Source organism: Spodoptera frugiperda, chromosome 9 (assembly GCF_023101765.2).
Source record: "Spodoptera frugiperda isolate SF20-4 chromosome 9, AGI-APGP_CSIRO_Sfru_2.0, whole genome shotgun sequence".
Lineage (NCBI taxonomy): Eukaryota > Metazoa > Arthropoda > Insecta > Lepidoptera > Noctuidae > Spodoptera > Spodoptera frugiperda.
The window spans coordinates 3,610,955-3,637,994 of record NC_064220.1 but is presented as its reverse complement, the minus strand read 5'-3'; the positions used below and the strand labels follow the sequence as shown (position 1 = coordinate 3,637,994).

The following is a 27,040-nucleotide window of genomic DNA, read 5'->3' as shown; positions in this document are numbered from 1 at the left end:
AGATCCTGGCTTACAGGAGTTGCAGCGGTTTGGGAGGTTGTGTCGGGCTTGTCCCAAAAAAATAAAATATTGAAGTTTTTCTTCAAAAGACCTTCGTTGACAAGCACGGTTTTATCTTCTTTCTCATTTTATTTTTCTGGACTTCAAAAGGGACCTAAGAGTTTGTTTAGTGTTTTTTCTCAGAAGAATTAGGCATATACCCACGCTCGAATTGAAGTGCCCTACTTTCCATTCTATTAGTTAGATACTAGTTATTTCTAGCTTATCCTTCACCACATTACAAGTTATTTCTGAATGTTCCAGTGGGTGCAGCGTTCCCGACGCCGATGGAGGAGCCGCGCAAGACGGTGCGCGCGCTGTACCTGGGCAGCGCGGAGGTGGCGCGCGCCACCGGCATGCGCGTGCTCAACGACGCGCTCGAGAGGCTCGCCGCCGCGCGCCCGCCCTCAGCCTGGCGCCCCGTCGCCGTCGCCGTGGCGCCCTCTATGATCACTATCACTGATGAAGGGGTTGGTGCTTTTGATTGTCTTGTTTATCCTGGCCTTTTTAAAAGCCTTGTTCTTGGTGTCACTTGTTTTTAACCACATTCGAATTAATTATTATGTTATCGGCTTACTCACGTAATGTTTTGACGAGGAACTCGACTAGTTTCAAGCCATGCTAGAGGCTCATATTCATGAGCAGCATTCCGCGACACACGACGCGGCGATTGTCGCGCTGCTACTGTCAAAACATTACGTGAGTAACATAATAATTAATTTAGTAAGTCTCACGAAAGTTACAATAAAATCACATTCGAATTGTTTATATGAAATGGCTGCCATTTATTGGCTCTCATGATACCTATCTGCTACTTTCTTCTAAATAATGTTCTTCACCATGCTTTCCAGGATACAACCCCTATAGTGGAGTGTCGAGTCCGCTACCTGTCGTTCCTGGGCATCGGGCGCGACGTGCGGCGCTGCGCGTTCATCGTGCACACGGCGCAGGACCTGTTCGTGGCGCACGCCTTCCACGCCGAGCCCTCCTCCGGCGCCCTCTGCAAGACCATTGAGGCTGCTTGCAAGGTGAGGAACTTACCCACCAACAAGACTGTAAGATATTTTTAGTAAAAATTCTGTTGCAAATTTATTATAAGTAGTTTTATGACAGTGTTATAAGTGTTTACACAGTATTTTTGATTTCTAAACCACTAGCTAAGCGTGGAGATTATGACAATCCTGTCTTTTGTAGAGGAAGGAGGCTCATAGTCTAACATTGGACTCTCATTAGCTTGCACATTGTGATAATTATCTCCAGGGCTTCACCCTCCAAGGTACTGTAGTAAACACATAGAAGTGAAAGCTAATTTTTAATTTGGTACACTTAAACAAGCTATGCGTACAATAATATCCCCACGTACCTACTTAACCAGATGTTACAGATGTTATAGATACTCGTATATGATAGAAAACATCAAATAACCGTACAATAATACTTAGGTACCAATGATATTTCGCTTCTTCCAGCTGCGTTACCAGAAATGTTTGGACGCGCACGGCGGGTCGGGGTCGCTGGGCGCGGGCCCGCTGGGCGCCGGGTCCGCCGGCTCCGACTCGTCCCGGGGCTCCATCGGCGCCGCACTCAAGTCCCTCGTGGGCTCGCTCACTGGGCGCAGGGGCTCCTGAACTACACTCAACTCGCCGCACTCCGATGGTACGTCATAAAAAATCTAATAACTTAAGCTAAATGTAAAGGATTTGGAAACTTTCAGTAGGTTCTTCTTCAAGAATAGTGCCAGATTAAACCATGTAGGTAACAAGAAAATCATTTGCTACGGTGTTCACGCAACTAAATTCATCTGCACTGTATTAGTAGGTGTAAGTAACTACTTTTAGTGACTCATAATCTTACAGAGTGTTTATAAAAGATCCAAAGGTATAGGCACTTAGGTTACGATATATCTACTCCAGGGACGCTTTTTCCTGATCCGGAGCTGCGGGTTTACCGGGGCTCCGGCTTGAAGGCAGGAGTAGGAACAGGGTGGTTTAGTCAGTAAGAGACTGACACTCCCTCTCGCCTCACTCAAGGCGAGAGAAGGCATTGGAGGATTTGGCCCTCTCAAAAAAGGACACTTCTATGATTGACAAAGCGGGGCTCAATCCTTGATTACGAGTTTGCCTCTGTTTCAGCTTAGATTTACCAAATTCAATACTCTTATATAATCCTACAGAACTTAAGCTACATTAATTTATTCTAGTTAAAGTGTAAGATCTAGTACTATTTTTTAAATCTGTATTATGTTTTTATTATTTTTCTTTATCTTGTTCCCCAGACGAGCCACTACCGCCGGAGGAGTGCGGCCCGGCGGCCTGCGACCCGAGCGACAGTGCTGCCGACACGCAATAGTGTCACCGCTTGCCGACATTTCGTCACGTCATACTCACCGCTAATGTATCGTTTTAACCAAGTAACTATTACATTACGCGCCTTTACTCAACTGCAGTAATGCTTATGATCCCATAAAACTTACCTAAGATTGGTCTATTAAATGCAAGACAGAATAAAGAATGTCTTGTGATTGATACAGCCTAAGTTGACGTAAAAAAGAGCGCGAATCGCCATATTGCCGCCATATTTGAATCCTCTTCAACATCCAAACGTTTACTTGTTAAAACGATACAAGACTATTATAAGCCGACTGAGAACATTGACTAAATAAAAAAACTAGCTATCATAGTTTTGCTTAACCTAACATTGACGAACAAAGATCCAAGTTTGTCAAATTATAAAGACGATTAGTCGATAATTTGACAACGAGAGGGCTTAGTACGAGTTTGCTTTACGTTTAACGAGATTGAAACGAGACCGTAATCGCTCTGATTGGTCGGCTCCAACGAACCAACCAATCAGAACACCGGTCGTTATGATCTCCAAACGTAAAGCAAATTCATACTAAGCCCTCAGGACTTATACTATACATTTCATACAAACTCGACTGCATCAATAAACATATCTATTAGTTTTTTTACGCTAATAGGCTCCCATATATAGTGGAAATATAAATACTTATCTACATAAATAATTACGTGCAATATATAGCAATAGACAATAGACATGGGTAATTTTATGGATTAATTTTAAGAAATAAACAGCAAAGTGTTTTAATATTATTACTATTCCTGTTATTTTGTTAATTTTCTTAATATCTAAACTTGTAAATAGAAATATTGAGTGTGTTTGTCAAACTTCACATTTGAAGCTAACTTCACTTAGAACTAGATGTGGACATGTTTAATAAAAGCACTACAATACCACTCTGAAGTTAGCTATGTTTGAATGAAGTTTTTAAACTAATTTAATTAATGTTAGAGTAAGTAAGTTGGTGTTTTATAGTGACAGATTATTATCGCAACGTTAGGCAAGCTAGCTTCTTCCATTTCTAGACTTTATAAACGCCCTATGTTTGTTAAGATTTATACTTAATCAGACTGTAAGTATTACTAAAACATTAATTAAATTACCAAATACTCCCATTGTTACTACCTTCCCTGCTTATACTCTGTTGAACTATGTGTTACCTCGAGTTGTATAAAGCCTCTAATTGGTGTTAGAAGTAAATTTTAATTAATTAAAATTGGTACTTAATGTTTAAAATGTAACGGCGATTTTTCTATAAGTTTGTCCCACAAACTACATAGAAATAATATTGCGTTAATTTTAAACCATTAATTAAAGTTAGGATTAAAGTTTTAGAATAGAATCGCTGATGTCCAGATATCAAACAATATTTAGGGCTGATGTTTGTATTAAATAAATTGATGTGCTGTCAAATTCAAGTGTTGAATGACTCGTCATAAAAACACGTGATTGACATTTGACTTTGACATTTTATTGTTAGGATTTACCAAATTCTTGGTCTCTTGAAGGTTACCCTATAAATTACTAGTCCATAGAAGTAGGTATGTTAAGCTTTTGTAAATTTTACGCTATTTATATATTACAAGTGTGACATAATATCTCGTCACAACACTATTGATGTTAACATAGATTTTGTGTAAAATTAATTGTAAGACTCATAATTTGGGATGTCGGAAGTTCTTTGTAAATAATTGTAAACTTAATGGGAGTAGATATAAGGTAGATAATGGATTGATAGTGGGCAGTTCCCGGTGAGAGCTGCCTGGTAGGAGCACGCTATGGATAGTCAATCGTATGCTGACTTGAATAGATGTAATATTGCAGTGTGTGTGGGAAGTATTGGTGTCGAGCACGGTATGTACCTAGAGAGTAAGGCATTAATGGTTTCCAAAAAAAAACTTTGGTTCGTAGTATAATTGTAACGAATATAGGACCCTATGATTATAAATAAAGAGTTTATTTTTGCTTAAGCTTTAAGATATTGAGGATTTCGATTGCTAAAGATAAATATTTTTTGTATGATCACCTCATAAGTATTTATGATATTTATATAAATCTAAGCTTTTTGGGCGTAAATTATCCCTTTAGTTCTGCATTGTGAGGGCTCAAATTTAAAGTCGAAGTGTATAAAATGTATGGAGACCTGGTGTCATCATTCAGAAACTAGACTTTAAATGTTGAGTGATGGTAAGAGTTACCATCGACATATAATTTAGAGATCCATTCAAATCGCTAACCTCATTGTTACAAGGGTGTTCGAAACACATTGAGCTTTCAATATTATATATTTATACGTAATATTCAAATCCGCTCGTATTTAAATTAGAATAAAACAAATCCTAAATTCGGCCATTTTACATGCATAAAATATAAAACAAAATGGCTGACGAGTTGCCATGTGCGGCTTGCGTAGATTAGAAACATTTTCATAAGGAGAGTTGTAACGGAAAAAAGGGAATTGGGACCCATGAAAAAAAAGACGATTTTCGAATTAAATTTGACTTTGCCATAGTTGGAAGTTGGCCCATTGACTTAAGACTTGAGAACTAGGAAAACGGTCAGCTATGGGAAGTGAAATGAGTTCCAAAGTTACTTGAAACGTATTATAACTTAATCAAGTGTTTTTGTGTCTGTAACACTTCGACAAATATAGGTAACTTAATAGTGTATTGAGAGACAGAGCGACCTCTGAAAAAGTATGACGTCACTCCAATTATATTGTTCGATGACTCAAACAACGACATTCAAAAGACCTCTCGCATCACGCATACCTATTCAGAGGTCGCTCTATTTCACTAGAATAAGGCATTCGAGTTAGAATATCACAAAATAGCTTCAAAGTATATTTCAAATATTAGAGAATCAGTGTCGCTTCACACTTATATGGTATATATAAATATAATGTACACTGAGCTGTTCTGTAATACGTAAAGTTAGTATAGTGTTATTCACACTCTAATACTAAGTGAAAGTCATTATTTATACAAGAATATATAAATATTTAAGGGCGGGGTGTTCATAGAGGAACGCGTAGATGTTTCTACTCGTTGTTTTATGAGGGCTCTCTTCGCGCAATACATTGTGACAATGCAAGCTTCAACGGCCTTTTATCGGGTGAAGTATGAGTATGGTCAATATTTTCTATAAAGTAAACGTTTATGTAGTTTATTAGATAGCTTGTGAATTCCTGTTTTCTAGCTCACTGTTGAATACGGTCGGGAAGATGTTATATACAGTCATCGCTTTGACAGCTTAAAAGCCTTCAAACTGTGGCTTTTAATGAATACTTTTGTGAAATTAATAAAAAAATATTCATACACATGTGTTTTGTTTGTTTCACCTTTCGACAATAAAATTATTACCTATTTACATAAAACACTGGCAAGGTTGGGCCATAGGAATGAAAATTTAATGTAACAAAAATACCATCATTGTGGGTGACAGAGTAAAAGCGATTTACCGACTGATCGTAACGAATAATTTACTTTTCATAGTGTTAAGCCTTGTCTTCACTAGGAACAATAATGTCGAGCGACATGTTGTGTCCCCAGACACATCGGACGATGTCGGGCGACATCACCGTGACAAGGAACAGTTTCAACAATGAACTTGGGGACAAGGCTTTAAGCACTAGTTGGGGCTTAAGGGTTGAACTCCGGAGGTGTGTATACTATGGTTTCGCTAAATGAAACCACTGCATACTGATCTAAGGTTGAAATATAGGTGGAGCTAGTGGTAGACCCACTGAAGGTGTCGGTGTGTCGTTATATTAGCAAGCAAATTGGCGAACCGTAACTAAATCGATGCAACGACACCATTTCGCGATCTATTTCGATCCCAACGCCATCTATCGAGCCTGAAGGCAACTTTTTGATTTTTTTAAATGTTTTGTGCTTTGGTTTGATTCGTCATGTTTCGTAATGAACAAGTATGTTCATAGAGTGGTATATTAAAATAAAAGAACAAACAATTCATATTCATTATAAATATTTAATCATAATTGTTACATTGGGCATAATTTGGAATTTAGGATTTCAACTCACTCAAATCACAAAAAAGTCATCTATCGTTTTATTTTAACCAAAATAAAACATTTCTCATAATAATTCAGAGTTCGTGTAAAAATATGTTACTGCTCCACAATACACATTTGATTTAGAACAATATTTAGGTATACATATACATTGATATTTAGATTTAACCGCGAAAATAACAAATTCATAGAATATAATCCTGATTTAGATTTGAGGTTATGTTTCTTGGCGGGCAGTCGATTTTTTATAGGCCATGGTATATCACTAGACTGCCTGCTCGGCAACTTTTTAATTTTCTTGTCATGTTCGCGTTTTTATTTCATTTTTTAGGATAGCAACAAACGCCGTTCGCAGTGTTGCTTACACAAAAAATAACTATCCTTCTACATTAATACAACAGGCAAACGACGTTTGAATTCGTGGAGCAGTACTATTTGCTGTTGTTTTTAAACCTTTTATCGTAAAACTAATAGCTTTATTATACAAAATACGTGTGTTTCTATACAAACTTAGTGTATCAATAAAATTAAACATTTCTTGTAATATTGTCCAGCACGTGGGCCCAGAGGTGGCCATAAACAGTGTACAATGAATTAAGGAGTAATAATATCCTCTTTTAGAGAAGGTATCAAGACACTAACAAAATTAAGAAAAAGGTATTTCAACTTAAACATGTCGTACAAACAGAAAAATACAGAAATTAAAACACGTGCTCTCTGGACCCGACAACAGCTTATAAATGTCAAAAATCGACATATCTCTCTATAGTGTATCGCTAAGGTCAATTATATCGATATATCGATAACTATCGACATTCTTGAGTATCGATATTACCGATTTATCGACACAATAACGTGCTTGAACTCTTAACGCGTATTTATCGAAGTTGATAGATCGTATTTTTGTGTAATTAGAAAAATATCGTGTGTAATGTAATTAACAGTGTTTCTAGTAAGGAACTATATATTTTGTATGACATTAACATCACAGCTAAAATGCCTCCTAGGGGGTAGGCAGAACACTCTGTATTCAGTGACAGGTTTAGAGACATCAATCCTATTTATTTTAGTTTATTATTGGCGAAAAGGTAAAGTATTTTCTTAGTTTCGTTAATTAATATCTGAGGTAAAATAAAAATGAATTAGGATAGAAGAATTCCAGGCATAAACCTGGTTTCCCTAAATGGATAGACTAGGGCCAAACATACATTAAATAGTATTTTCGAAGTACTATTTCCCGGAGAATGACAGAAATTAGGTTGTCATTGTCTAAAAAAAACAAACTGTACCATTACGTTTAAAACATAAAGTGAACTCATACTAAGGGTACTGGCTGATATAACTAGATATAAACACAAGAAAAATAAATAGGATTGTTAAGCCAATACAGCTGTACACTAAGTTGTAATTAATTTCCATCTAGACTATGTCTATGCAACATTACAGTATCATTTGAAAGGCTATATGTCACACATTCGCTTGAAAACATATTGTGGTAACTTAGACACATTACTGGAGGGTTTCTTGGCACTACTTCTATTATTTAAAAAATATAATTTTTAAGTAAAGAAAATCAGATTAGGAAGACCTTTTTACCAGTGCTAATTAATTTTTTGGTGTTCTATAAGTAAAAATTTTATTGGTTTTTGTTACTATTCTAACCATGAAGCAAGTACAAAGATGAGATGTCATAATGTGATTGTGCCTGTGACGCAAAAATCGGCCCTGTCCATTGATGTTATAAGTAAAAAGGTTTGTATAGGTTATAAGCGCTCAGAAACTGGCACATTAAAATGTGGACAATTGGCAACATTTTTGTAGTATGGGACCGCTAGATGGAAAATAGAGAGGGACGTGGTTTGTAACGTCTAGCGCTCCCCGTAAATTGTCACGCAAAAGAAAATCCAGTTATGACATGTCCTCTTTGTATTTGCTTCATGATTCTAACAATCCTCTTTGGTTGAATCTACTCAATTAATTCGATTTGATAGTAATGACGTCACAATATGCCGCTAATGTTGTCCTATTCAGGTTACTTCTGTCTTATAAATGATAACTTTGGTATTCATTTTAGTTCATAATACTTGAATTATGTTCATTTTATAAAATACTAAAATTATTGCACTGGACAGAAAGACAGTTTTGTCTATATCTAAAAAAGGTAATGAAAGAAAGATTGCAATAAGTCAAATTAATGAGAACAGGGTTTAGTCACTTGATTAGATCAGTTGACATTATATTGAAAACGTTTTTGAAATGTATAGAAGAGTATTAGGAAAATTTTCTTAAATGAGGTCTAAAACATTAAAAGAGGGCCAATTCATGGCAAAATCAAGAACTACTTTAGGCCATCACATTAAAATATGATATTCACTGGAATAGAATAAGTATTTTATATTACTGGACAAGGCCACTCAAACTTGTATGGTCCTTTCTTTTAGAAAGACCATTACAGAATAGACTTGTCATAAGATTTTCCATTAAAACATATTTGTCTGAATTTTAAAACAGAATCTGATCTCAGTGCGAGAGAGTAGACAGTTATCAAATGTCGAAATTACGTAGTTTTTAAAATATGTATAAAAGTGCAATTCTGGAGGCTTAGTACGAGTATAGTACGAACAACGAAATCGAAACGAGATCATGTTCGGCGCTCTGATTGGTTGGTTCACTGAAGCCGGCCAATAATAGCTCCGAAAATGGTCTCGTTTCGATTTCGTTAAAACGTAAAACCAACCCGTACTGAGGGTCCTGTAGTCTATTTGGGGTTTATAAAGTATCATTTATATGACATACCTAGTTAGAATATAATACGTTGGCTACAACACGAACTATCAACTTGTAGAGACGCGTCAATATTACAGTTTCAGTAATCCAGTAGCGGCTAGTTCGGTTGTGATATACATACTATTCTTCATGTAACTGTTACAACATCCTTGTGATTTCTACTGCTCCGCTTTTCAGCCTGAAATGAGAGAAAAATATATTTAGTTACAATATTACTTGGCACGGAGTTGCTGGATCTTATAAAGAAGTCCTTAGGGTTCATTCAGCAGTTTTGTAATCAACTATTATGATGGAGGTGGACATATTCAATGTAACAACTACTAATCAAGGGGTCACCGAGTTTTCATTCAATAAATATGTAGTTTCAGGTTGCAGGGAGATTCCAAACTTTAAAATACTAAACATTATTGGTCCAGCAGATAGTATCCCTTATTATAGTTTAATACAGTGCAAAATTATTGCATAAGATCTGAACACCGAGCTCAATGCTATTATTAAGTCCTATCTAGCAGTGAATGGAAAACAACTAACTAATTATGAACATAAAATGTATTGCCCTCACCTGTGATGCCATTACATCCATCCATTTTGTTCAAAGAAGTGCGTTCTGTACTGAAACAAAGGAACCTTCTATAGACATTGCTTGCAATAGTATACAACTCAAAATATTTTACATACAATATGTCAACTCAAAATATTTAACTACATCAAAGTATGGCTTCATGAAATATAATTCAAAATGGTTGTTTTGAGTAACTACAACTTAGTTTATTCAAAATACATATCTGAAGAACTAGCATGGTAATGAACCACTACAGGATACAATTTTAAATACTTTTGGGACATCTATTAAGGTAATAATATTGGAAACCAACAGCTGTACAATTTGATTAAAGAATGTGGTATAATTTAACAAAAAGCTAATTATAGGTTTATATCTCAATGACATTAAAAGTTACCTACATTTATTTGAAATAACAGTACAATATTTGCTACAAATAACTAAATATAATCAATTATAATCAGTTAAAGAATTCAGTCATATTGCATACATGAGATATACATAAATAGTAAATGACAAATAACTATTGGTCATCTGATAGTTTTTGTTGACCCTTATTGTTGAGACAAAGAAATGTTATTGTAAAATACATAAGTAATTAAACTTCTATTATAATGATTTCTGAATATTTAACACACGTATAAACAATAATAAACATTTACATATTTTAAAAAATAATAGGTACATCAATAACAAATATTATACAATCAAAGACGGAGGGCATTCAAATAGCCATAAAACATACATTGTATCACTTTTATTTTTTAATACATATAAGGTAATAGGATTAGACTGAAGGGGATTTCCAGATGAGAGGTAGAAGGGGCGAAATGTCCGACGTCCGACAAAAAACCGAAGCGACTTTCTATTAAAAGTTATTACATTACTTAGCAAACTGACCACGTGAGTTAACGACAGACAGACAGACAGACAAGATCCATAGTTAATTAGTTGTTAATACAAGGAGCGTGGTTAAAACAGATTAATAAGATATCAAGTTAACATAACATAAATACATTGCATGTTTTTTTAAAGGTGAAGATTTGTAAATGTGAAAGGATTGCATACAAATCCTTGAGCCTTAATTAGCATATATTAAACCAATATAATACAAATACGAGTCAGTAAGTACCAATACATACATAAATGTTAGTACATATATGAAAGCTTATGTAAGTTATTTACATGGAATACATGAATTATTAATTACATTTTTTAAATGTCTTCTTAACTGCGGTGAAGTCGGATCAAAACTATTGTGAGAAATATTTAATATGGCTTGCTCACGTAACTATACGAGGTCACTCAACCAGTTTCAAGTTACTTCAGGGGCCCATAACTGAGCGCTGTGCAGCCAAGAGTTACGTAAGTAAGCCTACAAGTTAATTATCATCTCTTCTAAAAGTTTACGATTCTCAATACTCCAGACAGTTAGAAGACAAATTCGACAAAGTAGTTGAATACATTAAATTAATCAGAATGATAGCATAGTTATTTTGTTCTATATTACATAAAGCAGAGGGCATGAAATCGAGGCTGGAAGGTTGTAACGAGGTTTGGCTAAGAGTAAATTACCATAATATACAAACGGCTCACTTAAAATTATTTTCAAATGAGCATACTATTATTGCTCACTATTTAAAAGTGAAATACCTATATTAATTTTTGAAATTAAGTAGAATTTAATTGCAAACTCGTTACAACCTTATTAGAAGCTGTACAAGCACAATGATCGAACACAGAGTAACAAGCCAATGGAGTAATAAATATGATTTTTTGAAATTGAAAATTCAATGAGCAATGCCTGATTAAAAACATCTTTTTATTTCACTTGTGTATTAATTAGGACTTGTAGCTTATTTGCTGTCTAATTTCATAAACATTGGACAATGCTGATAACTTTTTTTCAAAATGCCATTCTTTCATTAACTACTTTCTAAACCAATGTTTCACAATTTCTAGTTTTTTCTACATAAATATTCACGATCCACTTTGTGAACTATGTATTTTAGAAGATACAGAACCTAAATGATTTGGAACCTGACACTAAAACACTCCATTGCCTATGTACTGAGTGACGTCTATATGCTGCACTTACAGCTTGTCTCTGTCTCGGGCCTCGAAGACAGCGCCCCGCGGGAACGCGGGCTGGCTGGAAGACCTCTCGTGTTTCACTAGTTGACATAAATCGTATTCTTACCCAACTGATTCAGACTAAGTTAGCCCTTCCTAGCAATACTAAGTGATCTAAGAACAGTTGTTAATCTTGTCACAGTGTAATTTGTCTAATAGCAATTTAAGGACAATATTAGTTACTTGACTAATTTTGTGATACAATATGGGAATAAATAGTTACAATTGAATGTAATTGCAAAGGTTCTAGGTTTAAAGGAACTTCACTGATTGAACGGTCAACAATCTAAACCCAAAAGTGTGTTAGGCACTAACATTTCATATTAGAGGCTGAAGTAAATGGACTATCTAATCAATTACACTGTGACCAAGAATGAAGAATTATAATGTTCATAGTTTAAGTTAAAAAGACCCCTTTGAAAGCATTAGGTTATAATAAAATCATAAAATATTAAAATAAACCCATTTTGAAACAAGAGTATAAATAAAATTAACCCAAAGAGAACTGAGAGAATGATCTAGGCACATCTATTTAGCCAAATATTTTAATATAAGTATTAAGTTATTTGAAAATAATAATTACCGTTGGTTATCACACCTCCATAAGAATTACTGTTGAACTTTGTCGGCTCTTGAGAATGCTGAAATGTGTAAGGAATCGAAAATTACTTCCTTGCGACTGTCTCAGATTCCAGAACATAATAACTTGGCAAAATAAACTGTTTTGCTTATACATTGGAGTTTAAAATCGACTAAGCTTGAGAGTAAGTACAACAGATATTCAGGCATTAAGCAGTACATTTCAAGGAATATGAGGCATTTACATAATGTAATTTTTCTAATGAAATGTATGTGCAAAGATGTGATTGCAAACTATTTACTGTATTATTCATAAACATTGAATAAACAAGTCATGTTATGTTTTAATTTGATTAACATGTTAAACACTATAGGGGTCACAGGTGACACACATTAGCGGAGGGTTTTCTATTGGCAGTCCAAGACTAATTAATTACAGTTTATAACAATATGACAAAGCATGTTATAACAAAATAAAGGTAAATTTTATGAATAAATCAGTATTCAGTTAGCATTTATTTTAGTAAAGAAAGGGTATAAAATACAGAAAGAGGCCGACTAGGCCTTGAAGCCACCACCAATGTTAGGAAATTAGTAACACAAATAAGTTTTATATACAAAGAAGTATTTGCTAGCATGGACATGGATGTATAGCAAAAGGACATGGACTCAATCAATTCTTGGGTAAGGTCAAGAGAATGAAATCATCAAGTGTGTACTAGGATGTTGGATTCCAGCCTTATATTAGGAAATAGGCGAAGAAATGAAAAAAAATCCTATTCTTTCGACAAAAACTAGCAAGATATGGGGTCAATTAAGATATTAGAGTACATTACCTCCATCTCCCTGAGATTCCTCATGAGCGTATCAATATCATCATTGGTAGGTTCCTCACTCTCACTACTCTTATGCACTTCCTTATCTTTCTTACACTTCACATTATTCACTTTTTTGTTAGCGTCATAGTTCACGCGGTCCTTGGAAGGCACTGTCTCACTTTTATCACGTTTACTTTCACTTTTGTCAGTCCTATTGTCCTCCACTAGCTCCACGTCGCTGCTGCTGTCGTCGACCGCGACAGGTTCCTGTTCACTCAGCGGGTCCACGTCCGAGATGATGACAACGTCTTTCTTCCGCTTCACCTCGGGCGGCCGTTTGTCAGGTTTCGCGAACGTCGGCGAGTGGTGAACGGGAACTAGCGCCGGTCTCGGGATGTTGTTCTCACTCACCCGCATACTCTCAATCTGCTTCTGTGGTATTTCCTCCTTATGTTTCGGACTTGGGTCTTTTTTACTCGGCTGGTAACTCGTATCTACATGTAACGGCGAATCTACTCTTTTCTCTTTAACTTGACTCTTTTCTGGCTTCTTAACTTTATCTTTTTTCACCATTTCGTTCAAGGCTGCTGGTGATTTAACTCTAATTAAACCTGACTTATCCACTGTCGATGCTTGGACATTGTTATTTGTGAGTTTTTTCTCAGGTTTAGGGGGATTACTAGGTACAGGTGTAATAGTTATGCTGCCTATATTGTTGGGGGGAATGTATAGTTCTTCTTTTTTGTCACTGTCTTTTTTATCTACAATGAGGTCCTTGCTGAGAGAAATAGGGTTGATTAAGGAGCCAAAGATCAAAGAATTTGTCTTGTAGGGGGCTTTGTCTTCAGCAGTGACGGGAGCTTCAATCTTGTCTGGAGACTGTTTGGTGGTGGTAGTGGTGACGGTGAGCGAGCTGGGGAAGTGGATGGGCTCGGTGAAGGACGCGGGGGCTGCCGCGGCCGCAGGGGCGACGGCCGGGGCTGGGACTACGGCTGCGGCCGGGGTCGGCTCGGGACGCGGCGCCGCGGGTGGAGCTTCAGTTCGTTGGCTCGGGGCGGCCGGCTGGGACGTTGAGCCTAGCCGCGGCCGCTTGGTGTCTGTTGCTTTCAGTTGTTTACTGACACTGGAATGAGAACGACACATTGTATAACTTGTAAGTTTATAGTTTTATTGGAATTACAATGGTGTCGGTAGCTGACTTACTCGGCCTGGCGCAGTAGGGTGGGCATCCTGACGAAGCCCTGCGGGAAGAGCGGCAACACGCGTGCGATGAGTACCCTTGAGGCGTGGTCCCCGGCGAGGGTGGTGGCGCGGGCCAGCAGGGCGCGGGTACGGGCGCACCACGGGAACCTTCGCTTCGGGAGCCGCTTCTCCACTACGGGGACGCCCTCCGCCGCGGATGCTATCTGGATCTTTTTTCTGGAAATATGTTTGATAACTTACTAACACTAATCTAAACATAAACACCAATATAGTTTACCTTATAATTGTACACAAAATGAACCAAGAATCATAATCATCAATCATATCATATGAATCATAATAGATTTTGTTTAGTTAAACAAAATTATATTTAAAAATTCAGAATGTTAACAATAAGAAGTCTTATTTCCTCACCTTTCTTCTTGTACTCTTTCACATTCTGCATTGTAATTAGCTATCATCGCTGGTTTCTTCTCATCAATGAGCGCTTTTAACCTGAAACCAATTATTTTAACTCTTAGAAAAGTATAGTAATTTTAACATGGATTCATGCAACAAAATTACCTGTTAGTAAACAGTGACTGTAGTATCCATTGACAATACCAGAAGCCTCTGGTGATACCTTATAAGCTTGATGACCATGTAAGGAATTATTTGGAATGGAACACAACCATTATACTAGAACACTGCATTCCATCTTCTATTTAAGCAAAGTAATGTTCAGGAGTATTCCTTTCAGATTAATTATAAAACTAAAATTTGGAATATTGATTGGATAACATTATCTAATGTTTATTTCATTACAACAAATGCGCCATCATTATAGCCTTTCCTTCTACTTTGCTTTTGAATCTCTTAAACTGACAATGATTTGATGCTGACCTGAACAAAGTTTCAACCAGTAAAGCCTCTCGTTCTCCATCAGTCAGGTTGTCCGGATCAAAGTCAGCGAGATCATCATCAGCTTTCCTCTTGTTGTTGTGGTTTGTTACTGTTGTTGATGTGGATAGGGCAGTCGAGTTGGCAGTGTTCGTTCCTGAGGTTGCTTGAGCAATTGTTGAGTCTGTGAACAATTTTAATTAGATTTAAAATACTGTTGTAGCAATAAGCAACATTGTCGAGTAATGTATCTTAAATTTAATTCTGTTTAGAAGTAAACTGCTACTAGGTTTTGTAAGTTTCAAACATTGTCCATCTTTAGTGGCATTATGTGTGGAATGGTGCCCCATCTAAGTAATGGATTAAAAACATAAGCAGTTTGCTGTTCATGTCTGTCAAATTTCGTCAAAAACAAATTTAATTTTACGAAACAGGCGACGTTTAATACGATATCAGTTTAACACTTTCAGTGTGCGTTTTTTAACTGGCACTGAACGTGTTAAAACCCTTTTGAAGAAGTAGAATGTTGTAGTATACTGACTGTGTGTGGGTCGCTGCGCCCTAGCCCGTGCCCGCTGCAGCAGCTTCCCCCGCGAGGTGGCGAGGGCCCGCGCCGCCCGCGCCCAGCACGCACGGACCACGCGCGGCTCGCACGACGACTCCGACACCACTTGCTCCAGTCTGGGGGCAGGATAGAAGGATATTAATATAATTGTCTGCTGTATTTGATGCTATGTCACGAGGAAAAAGTCTAACAAACTATCATGTTAATCCATAATGAAATACGTTTGAAAAGCATTACAAGTACATTGAAAGTATGGTCATTGATTTGACCATACTTTCTATTTGTAAAAATAATAGATGAATTATGAATAAAATATCTAGCTAGTGGAAAAGATACACTGAATCATTTTAAAATAATTTTTAGCAGTCTAGCAGTCTTTCAAACTCATGTAATCTAACTAAGATGTTAGTTGTGCACTAAAACATATCCATAAAACTATTATAGACTTTATAAATCCGGTTATTTGTGTAACATTAACATTACATATTAATATATAAATCTGCATTAGCCATGTAGCATATGATTACCTGATAATGTACTCGTCGGTGAGCGCGAGCAGTTGTTTCCTGGGCGTGTTGGGGTTCTGTGCGAGCTGGCGCGTCACGAAGCTCTCCAGCGACTCCAACACGGTCACTACGCCCGCCGGCAACTTCACCTCCACTTTGGTCTCTGTGTCTCTGTGGGAAGGGTGCAAATAAGTGTTTACTTTTTTTATAATGAAATACGGAAGACTAAGGGCGCTATTCTACCAACGATGTGCTAGGTGGTTATACTACGAAGATGTAATAAGTAGCTAAGCTGTGAAACTATGTGATCGTTTTCACTAATACTAAACTATGTAGCTGTGCGATGAATATACGCAGCTCGAGTATGCGATGTATCGATAGTAGGGTTGACTACCCTACTATCGATATCCATAGCACGCATCTTTCCATATAAAAACATATCTTAGCCGAGTCCATATCCACCAGTGCTAAGCTATGTGTACCAATGAATATGATTGGTGAAAGCCAAACGCATCCACAGCAATATAACATAGCACATAGCATAGCACGGCTGATTTAAACAACTTTTTTAGGGTTCTGTAGCCAAATGGCAAAAAAACGAAACCCTTATAGATTCGTCATGTCTGTCTATCTGTCCGTCCGTCCGTATGTCACAGCTATTTATTTATTGATTTATTGCTTACAAACATCTACCTTGACGATAAACCTGGCTTTCAACATTAATGATGTATAGCTAAGTAATCAATATTTACTTTATGAATACTAACCTTGAGCTATCTGAAGTGGCAGCATTCTCGGAGCTGGGCGTGGGTTTGGATGTGAGTGAGTCTGACTGCGACGTGTGCGAGTCTGCGCTCTCACCGTCGCCGTGAGCATTATCTGGAAATTAGATAATATTATAGATAGCTTAATACAATCCGATAATTAATTTCGCTTTATCCATGTATTATGACATAAAATCCTTATAATTTGGGAGTTCTAATTGGAAAGAGCAAGAATTATTAAGGTAGGCAGAGATTTAAAATTTGAATTTGTAGTTCTTTTTGTTTTGGAGAGAAGATTAGATATCATCTGCATGTTTTTGGTTAACATTTTACTATAAGAATACAACAAATCTTGCGTATATGATTAAAATTTCAAAGATACTTTATGACATTGTATTTTTTAGGTTTAGGTAAGTACATATAAAATGCTGGGATACAGGTCAGCAAATTGATCTATCTTGGTAAGAATAGAATAGAAATCATTTATTTTTAAGACCTGACCCATTTAACTTGTAACTAAACCTAAAAGAAAATCATCATAGTTATACCTGATTTGTTATACACATACCATCAGAAGTCTGCTTGCCAGACGTAGCGGCCGATGAGTCAGTGCGCCGCACTTTCTTGGCCGTTTTCTTATCAATCTTTTTGTTTTTCTGTCAACCAAATGCAACATATTAGCAATCTTATCTGTACGGAACAAACGTTTATCTATACGTAATATAATTTACGTTAAAAAATGTATTAGCTATGTGTTTATCCTTTGTGTGACCTTGTATGTTATAGGAGTTATCAATTTGGTATGTCTTTGTTAGAACATTAGTTCTGAAATAACTTATAGGAAGCTAGACTAACTAGAGTATAGATAGAATTTTTATACATTAATTTATATTGAGCGGATACTTAATTTATATTTTCAGAAGTTTTCTCTTAACAACGATCCAATAGGATATATTGCTTTGAATGTAACTTTAAACCACTTCTAGCAAGCCATTCTTACCATGAAGCAAATATAAAGAGGAGATGTCATAACTGGATTTCCCTTTAACACAATGCGTGACACTTTACGGGGAGCGCGGGACGTTATACATTATTTTTCAACATGCAGTCCCATGCCACACATGTTGCCAATTGACCACATTTTCGTCTCATGCCACATGACTACAATTTCTGACCGCTTGTAACCTATCTACACCTTTTTACTTATAATAACATTAGTCACAGTGTATGATCAGTGTACTCTCTCTTTGTACTTGCTGCATGAATGTTACATATTCTAAAGTTGTCTTCTATTATATTATTCTAAATCAGATGTTTTCTTACCTTCTTCCGATGTTCAGTCTTGTGCGAGTCTACATCGCCGTTGGCTATCGCCTTGGGATCCTTCTCATCCTGGCTGGACTCCGAAGAACTTCTGTCTGACGAATCCTCCTCACTACTGCTTGAAGATATACGCCTCTGTGGAGAAAGTAACATTTATGAGTGAGACGATGTTTCATGCGCAACCTTCCCCATGTGTGAGGAAGCTTTTGCTCAGAGGACACTTATGGGCTGTTGATGATAATGATAGAGATATTATCCAGGTAGCATAAGCTTTGCAACTATAATATTACATAATGGTTTTCTTTCTTTGAAATCCCATGAAAAGCTAGACTGATCCGGAGATCTAGGGTCTAAGATCTAAAGTCAGTCTACTTAGGAGAGGGTCCAAAGACATAATCATGGATTCTGAGCTAGACTTGGTACTGTCTGCTAGAAATTCTATCAATTTTCTTACTAACCTTATTCCTCCGACTGCCTCCGGGCTCAGCATCAGATATCGCGGACTGGTCGGCCACACTCTTGAACTCCAACGAGCCGCAGTTGATGTAGAATCCACCGTGTAAGGTGTCGCACTCAGGCGGGATCATCTCGTCGTACTGGAATTTAAATTGAATATTACTTTCAGGTATTTTTTTAGGTACATTTTCTTTGTTTATAAGAGCATAAGAGTTCCTGGGTTTTTTAAAGTTTATTTTATTTAGGCACCATTGCTATACGGTAAAGGAAAACCTTGTAAAGAAACCTATGTGTACTGATGGAACATTCTGAAATAGCAAACCGGTCTTCAGTAAGTGTGATGATCAACATACTCCGTATGAGAAGAGTGTATACTAAAAGCCCATACATGTTACAGTATACCTTCTTTATATAGAACAAGTCGCACCCATACCAACCTATGGTGCCACTAATAAAAGACTATGTGATCATGTCCGTATTCTAAGACCTATTATCATAATTATGACCTATTTAGGTTTTATGAGCTAGGTATATACTTTATATTATTATATAAACTATTCCTATAAGGATAAAATTATATATAAAACAGGTAAAAAGTGTGTTTAAATAAAATACAATATACAGACAGACATTCAATAGCCGACAGTTTAGTTTGAGGCAGAGATAACACAAAGGAAGCCAGAAACCCGATTAATCTCATTAAGTTCGAAATAAATATAAAGTGACACTATTAAAACCTTTACGTATGTACGATTTAGATAGCTAACATTAGTATTGCATGATAATACGTATCACCCAATTACCCTTCCCAATCCCCGATTCCCCAACAACTCTTAAATTCCTAACCCTCAAAAGGCCGGCAACGCACATGTAACGCCTCTGGTGTTTCGGGTGGCCATGAGCGGCGGCGATTGCTTACCACCAGGCCTTTTTAGCAGGCTTTTCCCTATGTTATGGCAGCAGATCTTATGTCAATATCTAGACTTCTAAAGGCCATTTTGATTCCTATTTTCGAACTGTGTCAACCTGACCTAACACAAGTCTAAAACGGGCATTCTGAAAACATTCGGTACGGTACGACAGTCCCTATTTTAAAATACAATGACCCAGTTAGTGTTTAGCTCTGCCCATAATTGCTGTGGCGGTACGGTAAAATTTATTTTATAAGTAGGTACGTGGAGAAATATGGGTAACGGTACAATTGGAATTTATTATTTTATACGCATCACTAATGTGTTGTAGCAAATTACTAGATACCTACTCATTTCAAAATATGTATGCAAGAAAGGATTCTAACTAATGGTAGAAATACAATACACTATATGCCCAAACACAAATGGTATGTAAAAATATTAGAATTATTCATTATAGTTTTAATATAGGAAATAAATAACAAATAAATGAAATAGAATCCATATTAATATGTTGGTTAGTTACTCAACCAGTCAAATTCAATACTTTTATCCAAATGTTAAAAACGATCCGTTTTCTATGAATTTTGTAATAGGTCGCTCGCACTTAAGAAGTCATCAAATTTTTGCGTTAATTAGCATATTTTTATTACTCAAAAACATGCTATAAAAATAATATAATCGTCGTACTATTTTTGGGATATTTTATTGTATTTTATTAAAAATTATATATTTTTGGCTTAGGAAATTATACAATTAGAGCTTACCCCATGCGTATTGTCGATAAAGGAATCATTTTCATCGTAGCCAGCTCCGATGTCGGCGAAATCATCATGCTTCGACCTGCCCTTACGGCCATATGTACTTTTACCGCCCTGGAAAATAACAAACATGATTAAATTAGTCATCATCCATCATTTATCATCATCAGGTTGTGTTATTATAAGCTTAATAATAAAACTTAAAAAAAGTGGAACCGCCTTCATTTTTTAAGGCGAGTAATATACCTAAAACCTTCTCCAAGTCTGAAAAATACTATGCTGAAAACCGCATCAAAATCGGTTCAACCAAACAGGTCTTCAGGTCAAACTGAGAACCCCTTTTTTAAGTCCGTTAAAAATATGACTATTTGCAAGTAAACTCAGAAACGGCCGGACTAATTTTAATGAAACTATTGCAAAGACAGAACAATAAGATTTACAGTTTAATCTGGTAGATGGCGTTGAAATCAAATACGACAGCATGTCTTATTCTATAGTCTACTTATAAAAGGTATTAAATTGTTTTTACTTACATATTTCTGCTCAAACTGCCTGGCGACGCGGACCACATCATCATTACTCTCTGAGAATGGATCCAGCCCTGCTGTGGTCTTGCCATTCTCTCTATCAACTTTCTTCTTTCTCTGGAAATACAAATTGGAATAATATTAATACCTAACCTGACAACATCAGCGCTATTAGTCTCTGAACAGGTACTTTGGCGAAGTTCAGATACATATGGAGTTAGTCTAAACTATTAAATGTTCAAATCAAATCAAATCAAATCACTTTAATGCATCCATAGTGTACAATTTGGTCGACAGTTTTATAGTAATATGTTCCAACTATGGGCCCTATTGGGCACCGCAAAAGTACTTAATCTACTTACATATTAATTGGTAACATTGTTTAAATAGTATCAAAATTATAATTACAACATTTATAGGCAAAATTACATAAAAAAAATATATATTAAAATTTATAACATTGGTAACATCAATTAATACTATCAAATTCAAATCTTAGGCATTAATCATTAATAAAGTAATAATTTAATAATACTATTTTAGCAGATTTTACTTACATAATATTATTCAATTTAATTACGATATAACAAGGTTGAAAATCAATTAAAATTATACTAGGATAGCTTGACGTGCCATCGAGTACTTATGTAGAACATTTCACTAAAGATCAGGTACTAGCATATCGAGTTAGCCCGAACTATTAAATTTCCAATTTAATTACGCTATAATAAGGTTGAAAATCAATTAAAAGTATACTAGGATAACTTGACGTGCCGTCGAGTACTTATGTAGAACATTTCGCTAAAGATTAATGCATTATGAACCTGTGGCCTCGAGCGTCGCATTCTCTTGGGCCGTAATGTACAAACAACAGAAATCGTTACGTTTTGAGTTGAAGGTCGGTCAAGTGTAGCGCCACGTTTTTTTATTAGCATAAACTATACCATAGACTCATAATTACTTAAATAAAAAAGAAATAGGTATAGGTAGGCACCTAATCTTATATGTATAAGATTTTTTTTTTTTTCAATATTAATATTGATAACTAGCGGTCTTCGCGAATTTTGTTTCGCCTTGGAAATTTTTCTGCACATCTGTCAAGTTTTTTTTTACATAGTTAAGAAGCTTCTCTTAGACAATACAAACCCAACAAAAAAGGAATTAGCGAAATCGGTTCCGCTGTTCTCGCGATTTTTGTCTAGCAACAGATTCATTAGCACAACTATTCATTTTTATATTATAGTTACCTGGATTAAATATGGCACTAATGGTGTAAAATAAAGAATAAATCAACCTTACTTTCATTTATAAAATAATTTAAGAAATAGATAGTTGTTCATTGCACCAGTCTCCATAAAAAAGGTAATAATAATACCTGCAACCGAATGCTTTAAGGTTTATAATAATTGACTGTTGCACAGTGTTCAATATACATAATGAAACAAGATACCATCCATTATTATATGATCTACTAGTCTCAAACTTGTGCATAAAATTTAATATGTCGACAATTCATAACTTAGATGACAGCAAAAAATAAAATATTATAATCCTTTTCAATATCAATTAACATAACTATCATAGAATAGATTTCTAGGATTCATTCTGCATACAATTAGTAGGTCAAGATTATACAAACAATTACTAAGTAGGTACACATATTTGTATATGAAATACATACATAGGATACAGTGAAAATTATGTATGTATGTAGGTGTTATACATTTACATACATTTAGGATCAAATATTAAATTAAAAACATTTTAAATTAATACAGGCAATATGGTGTATGTTTAAGAACATATTTTATGTTAAATAGGCATTGATGTAAACTGCAGTCACATTTTAAGGAAATAACCAACAAGATTTTAAATTATGAGGTTACACACACTCTTAATGGAATTTCCATTTATCACTATAATTCTAGTAATTCCATTCACTAAACATCACATTTAGGTATTTAAGTTTGCCTGAAATTAATGACTCTTGTTATTCATCAAACAAAATTATTTTGCATTTCCATTAATGCATTGAGACTTGGGTACATGTTATAGTTACCCCTACTCATGTAGTGTTGAGTTTACAAGAATTTTAAATTCAACTAATTGGAAGCCATTGATGTCATGTCAAGTAACTAACATACATTTTCATGCAATCATAGTTTAGAAAACGACTAGGGAAATTCTAGCTAGGGTTTCATTTGCTATCGAAGCTAACTGAACAATCTGACTAATAGCCTGTTGATATGTTCTGGTTCTGAGTTTTAAAATATGGTGTTTCTTTGTGACTTGTTCTGGATGCAAATTTTAGAGATGGCAACACTAGTTATGTAAATGTCTGAATGAATGGAACAAATAATTGATTTTAATCATTAAATTATTTTTTTAAGTCTCACACATGATTTTTCAAATTACAGCACTTTCAGCTATTGTAGTTACTTAAAAAAAAAAATGCTAATTCATGTAGAGTTATATAAAATTGCTACCTGAAAAAAAAGTCACATGACTTTAAACCAATAAGAATGTTTGTTTGACTTGCAGCCATTAGTGCGCTCTGATTGGTTGAAATTAACATAAGATTATGTCTCGGTCTATTTGCAAGCCTTGCAAGTTAAAGATAATTTTTTGTCTTCTTCATAGACAATATCACAAAGGCCGACTCAATGTCTTAAAGATTATCTTATCTGGATATTTCATTTATGCAATAAGACTTAGATATTTTTTTAATACAATACCTACCTAGATTGATTTCTAGATAAAATTTATTGTTTGTATAATATTGGGGCCAACGTTTGATAGCCAATATTGGTACAGAGTACAGACAATAATTACTTAGGCCTGAATAGGTATGGTACCTACTTGAGTTAAACAATTTAATGTAAATATTGGTCTAATTAATCTAATTATGACTTCAAGAGAAAGTGTATATTGATGTGCAATTTAAAACTGCTAAAGGAAACTTTTTTTACAACAACTACTAGCAGACAATGCATAACACAAAAGAAATACCTGAGTGATAAAGTTTTTATTTACCTACCACTTTTATTAGTGTAATTTAAACTTTATAACAAAAGGTTTAAGGACCATAATTGTTTCTTATGTATTTAACATGAAGTTTTTTTATGTTAATGGCAGTTCATAACTGTCGTTAAGTGTTCTCAATTTGAATTTTATAATGAATGGGCGTGATTACACGCCGGCCCTTCGCGCCAAATCTTGATAAAGAAACGGCCGAAAGTTAAAATGGAGAATCAATAAAATGTTCGAAATAAATGTGTAACAGTTACATATTTAATCATATTAGTCATATACCTGAATAGTTAAGGATGATAAATTGATAATAGGTACAATGACAATAACATAAAACACTGATTACGTCATCATGATCGTGATTTATCCGACACCAGTTCTAACATGAAGTCTCTATTATCTATGTCCATAAATACCTATAAAAATGCTTACAATCTTATAAAATACCTAAAACTGCTCATTATTCCCTCAAAAAAACTTTTATCACACTAAATAGAACCGGTTAACAATATACATAATATAGGTATTATGCTATCAATACGATATAAGACAAAGAAAACGCATAAACACTTTATTTACAAATTGCATACCGTAATATTTTAATGTCATTAACAAAAATCATACAATAATAGACGTTACTGCATTGACATAACGGCGATAAAAGCGCGCCATAAATATAAGAACCCGCGCGACAATAAATGAACGCGCGCCGCCCATAAAAAAATATCAAACTTCCCACAAAGTCAACCCAAACCTGTTTGATAAAATGATACATCTCACCGCCGACTAAAAATAACAATACCGCAGAGCGGAACAAAATCTGCAACTACGATTCCTCTATAAATAAATACGTCCCGCATAACATCAAAACAAACAAAAAAACATTAAAAAATAAATAAAACCACACACAGATTACCTATCAAGTAAATTCTCACTCACACACGCGCGCAAACGTACATAAAGCCAGTACATAACCTATGCACGCTCGCTAAATACCTACTATCTACTGTTATCGATCTAATATACAGCCACAAGCACAAGAAAACTAAAAAAAAGCTCCCTAAGAACCAAAGGTCGAGCTACTAATCTGCCAACTTGCATTTTGCAAGCGAAACCAACTTGGCAACATTGCAAATCAAGTTTGAAAACAAATACATAACCAAACATTCTATATACGCATTCAATACATAATAAATAACCCTTTCTATCGGTCAAAATTAATCCCATTATCCCAATAATGCGTTAGAACAGTACAACGATACGCTATCTAGTATCTCCGTTCCCTACACGCATTCTATATCTCATATTATATGATAAACATACATATATACACTACTTATGTACGTTCATATTGCAAACATATGTTCATACTTTCATTTATAAGATATTTTAATTAAATTTTAAAATGTAACCTAAAATTGTACCTTACTTTTACCGGATACCGTATACAATTGGTAGGTTATCCTAGGTCATTGAAATCAAGACTTTCGCATGTTTTATTGATATCGTACGCAATGCATTATCGTGTCTGATCATTATACAAGTTATTTATGTGGAATAACAATGTAAAAAATATTCATATTGGAGCTAAAACAACTTTAATCACAACGTGTTAGCGATCAAAACATTGCTCTCGTAAAATGATGTTCTAAGCCGACAACGAACTTCTATGATTGTTGCAAACATGGCGACCGCTATCTGAGCTTCTCGAGCAGCCCGTGGACGCAAATTCATGTCACAAACCTAATACAAAACCGTGTAACGTAAGCAAAAAATATCCTAAAACAATTTCATCTAGACCTCACGAAACCGGCTGTAGCCGATGTCCTGACAATCTTAAAGCCTTGAATTTTTTTTAGCAGATTCCCTGCACTACAAAGAGCTGGAAAACCAGTATGGTTGCGTAAATTGCTATGATTTTCTGTTATAACTTACCTCTTCTGCAATGACTAGTTCCTTGTAATTCAGCTCCGGATATTTACTTTCGTTGCTTTCATCCAAATTTATAGTTAATCTCACTGTTTTGTTCACATTATTCTTTGCACTTTTAGGAGCACCCACTGTTATAAGAGTAGCACGTTTAGGGTCCGACATTTTCCACCAAATTCGTGTATAAAATGATTTTTTTCAAAGCATGACACGACCTGCATTTTCAAACTGTGTAGCACATTGCCACCATGTTGGTATTCATTGTTTGGGTTGTGAGCGCCCCGGAAAGAATGTGAACTAAATCCATTGTTGACAACATTTTCCGATAGATGACATACCAAACTCATTAGTTGACCCAGAAGATGTCGTTACTACCGTAAGAATAATTCCTAAAAACTGTACGGATCTGCGTGAAATATCAATATTATTTAACATTTTTCTTATATTTGAATAATTATTTCAAAAATAATTGATATTAAAGGGAAATCTACTAGAAAGTGGATTGTTCTGTTAAATGTTTTATCAGTATATTCAAAAGATGTTCTCTAGACTCTCAGTGAACGTAGTTCGTAACAGATGCGGTAGATGGCTCTTTTACACAGATAAAAGTCACTATATTTTACTACTTTACCGACATCCACAGATAATCAAATCAAAACATAGTAGTAAATATTAGTTTTTAACATATTTAATAACATTGATAAATTCATACGTTTAACAACTAATAAGTTTACTTAAAACCATACCAACATAAAATAAATAACCGAAATTGTTATGGGAGTTGAGAGTACTTGTAACGCTATCTAGTAACAGAAAATATAACTTTACGTTCCTACCTCCGTAATCTGTCAAAAGTTCTTTCTATATAATCATC

General features: G+C 35.3%; 2 protein-coding genes across 10 annotated transcripts in view; one reads left to right on the top strand and one right to left on the bottom strand.

Moving 5' to 3' along the window:
* LOC118271078 (protein Fe65 homolog) overlaps window positions 1–5,721 on the top strand; it is a 76,457-nt gene extending 70,736 nt beyond the window's left edge. For all 5 annotated transcript variants that reach the window (XM_035586955.2, XM_050695810.1, XM_050695811.1 and 2 more), the window contains 4 exons: window positions 304–509; window positions 891–1,067; window positions 1,509–1,695; window positions 2,315–5,721. In XM_035586955.2, coding sequence (XP_035442848.2) covers window positions 304–509; window positions 891–1,067; window positions 1,509–1,667 — 542 coding nt within the window. In that variant the 3' untranslated portion in view covers window positions 1,668–1,695; window positions 2,315–5,721. The remainder of the gene's footprint in view (window positions 1–303; window positions 510–890; window positions 1,068–1,508; window positions 1,696–2,314) is intronic.
* A 649-nt stretch (window positions 5,722–6,370) lies between these two features.
* LOC118271029 (ubinuclein-1) lies at window positions 6,371–26,439 on the bottom strand. 5 transcript variants are annotated; one of them, XM_035586893.2, is made up of 17 exons: window positions 26,173–26,439; window positions 21,214–21,324; window positions 20,687–20,794; window positions 19,011–19,148; window positions 18,553–18,687; window positions 17,798–17,885; window positions 17,233–17,344; window positions 16,487–16,636; window positions 15,936–16,075; window positions 15,398–15,578; window positions 14,930–15,010; window positions 14,516–14,731; window positions 13,331–14,435; window positions 12,499–12,556; window positions 11,881–11,956; window positions 9,783–9,832; window positions 6,371–9,398 (listed from the first exon to the last, which is right to left on the bottom strand). In XM_035586893.2, exons 1-17 carry the CDS (start codon window positions 26,329–26,331, stop codon window positions 9,394–9,396), a joined length of 2,913 nt encoding a protein of 970 aa, XP_035442786.2. In that variant the 5' UTR covers window positions 26,332–26,439; the 3' UTR covers window positions 6,371–9,393. The 5 variants fall into 5 exon arrangements, with proteins under 5 accessions (XP_035442786.2, XP_035442787.2, XP_035442789.2 ...); XM_035586894.2 differs by having other exon boundaries at window positions 9,783–9,827; XM_035586896.2 differs by lacking the exon at window positions 11,881–11,956.
* Between the last annotated feature and the right edge of the window lie 601 nt (window positions 26,440–27,040).

Bases quoted from the DNA above. Each gene is read 5' to 3' on its own strand.
- LOC118271029 (XM_035586893.2), bottom strand. From the start codon at position 26,331: ATGTCGGACCCTAAACGTGCTACTCTTATAACAGTGGGTGCTCCTAAA. The intron at 21,325-26,172 runs GTAAGTTATAAC...TTGTATTTCCAG, and splicing joins AACTAGTCATTGCAGAAGAG to AGAAAGAAGAAAGTTGATAG. The intron at 19,149-20,686 runs GTAAGCTCTAAT...TTTAAATTCCAG, and splicing joins TTATCGACAATACGCATGGG to TACGACGAGATGATCCCGCC.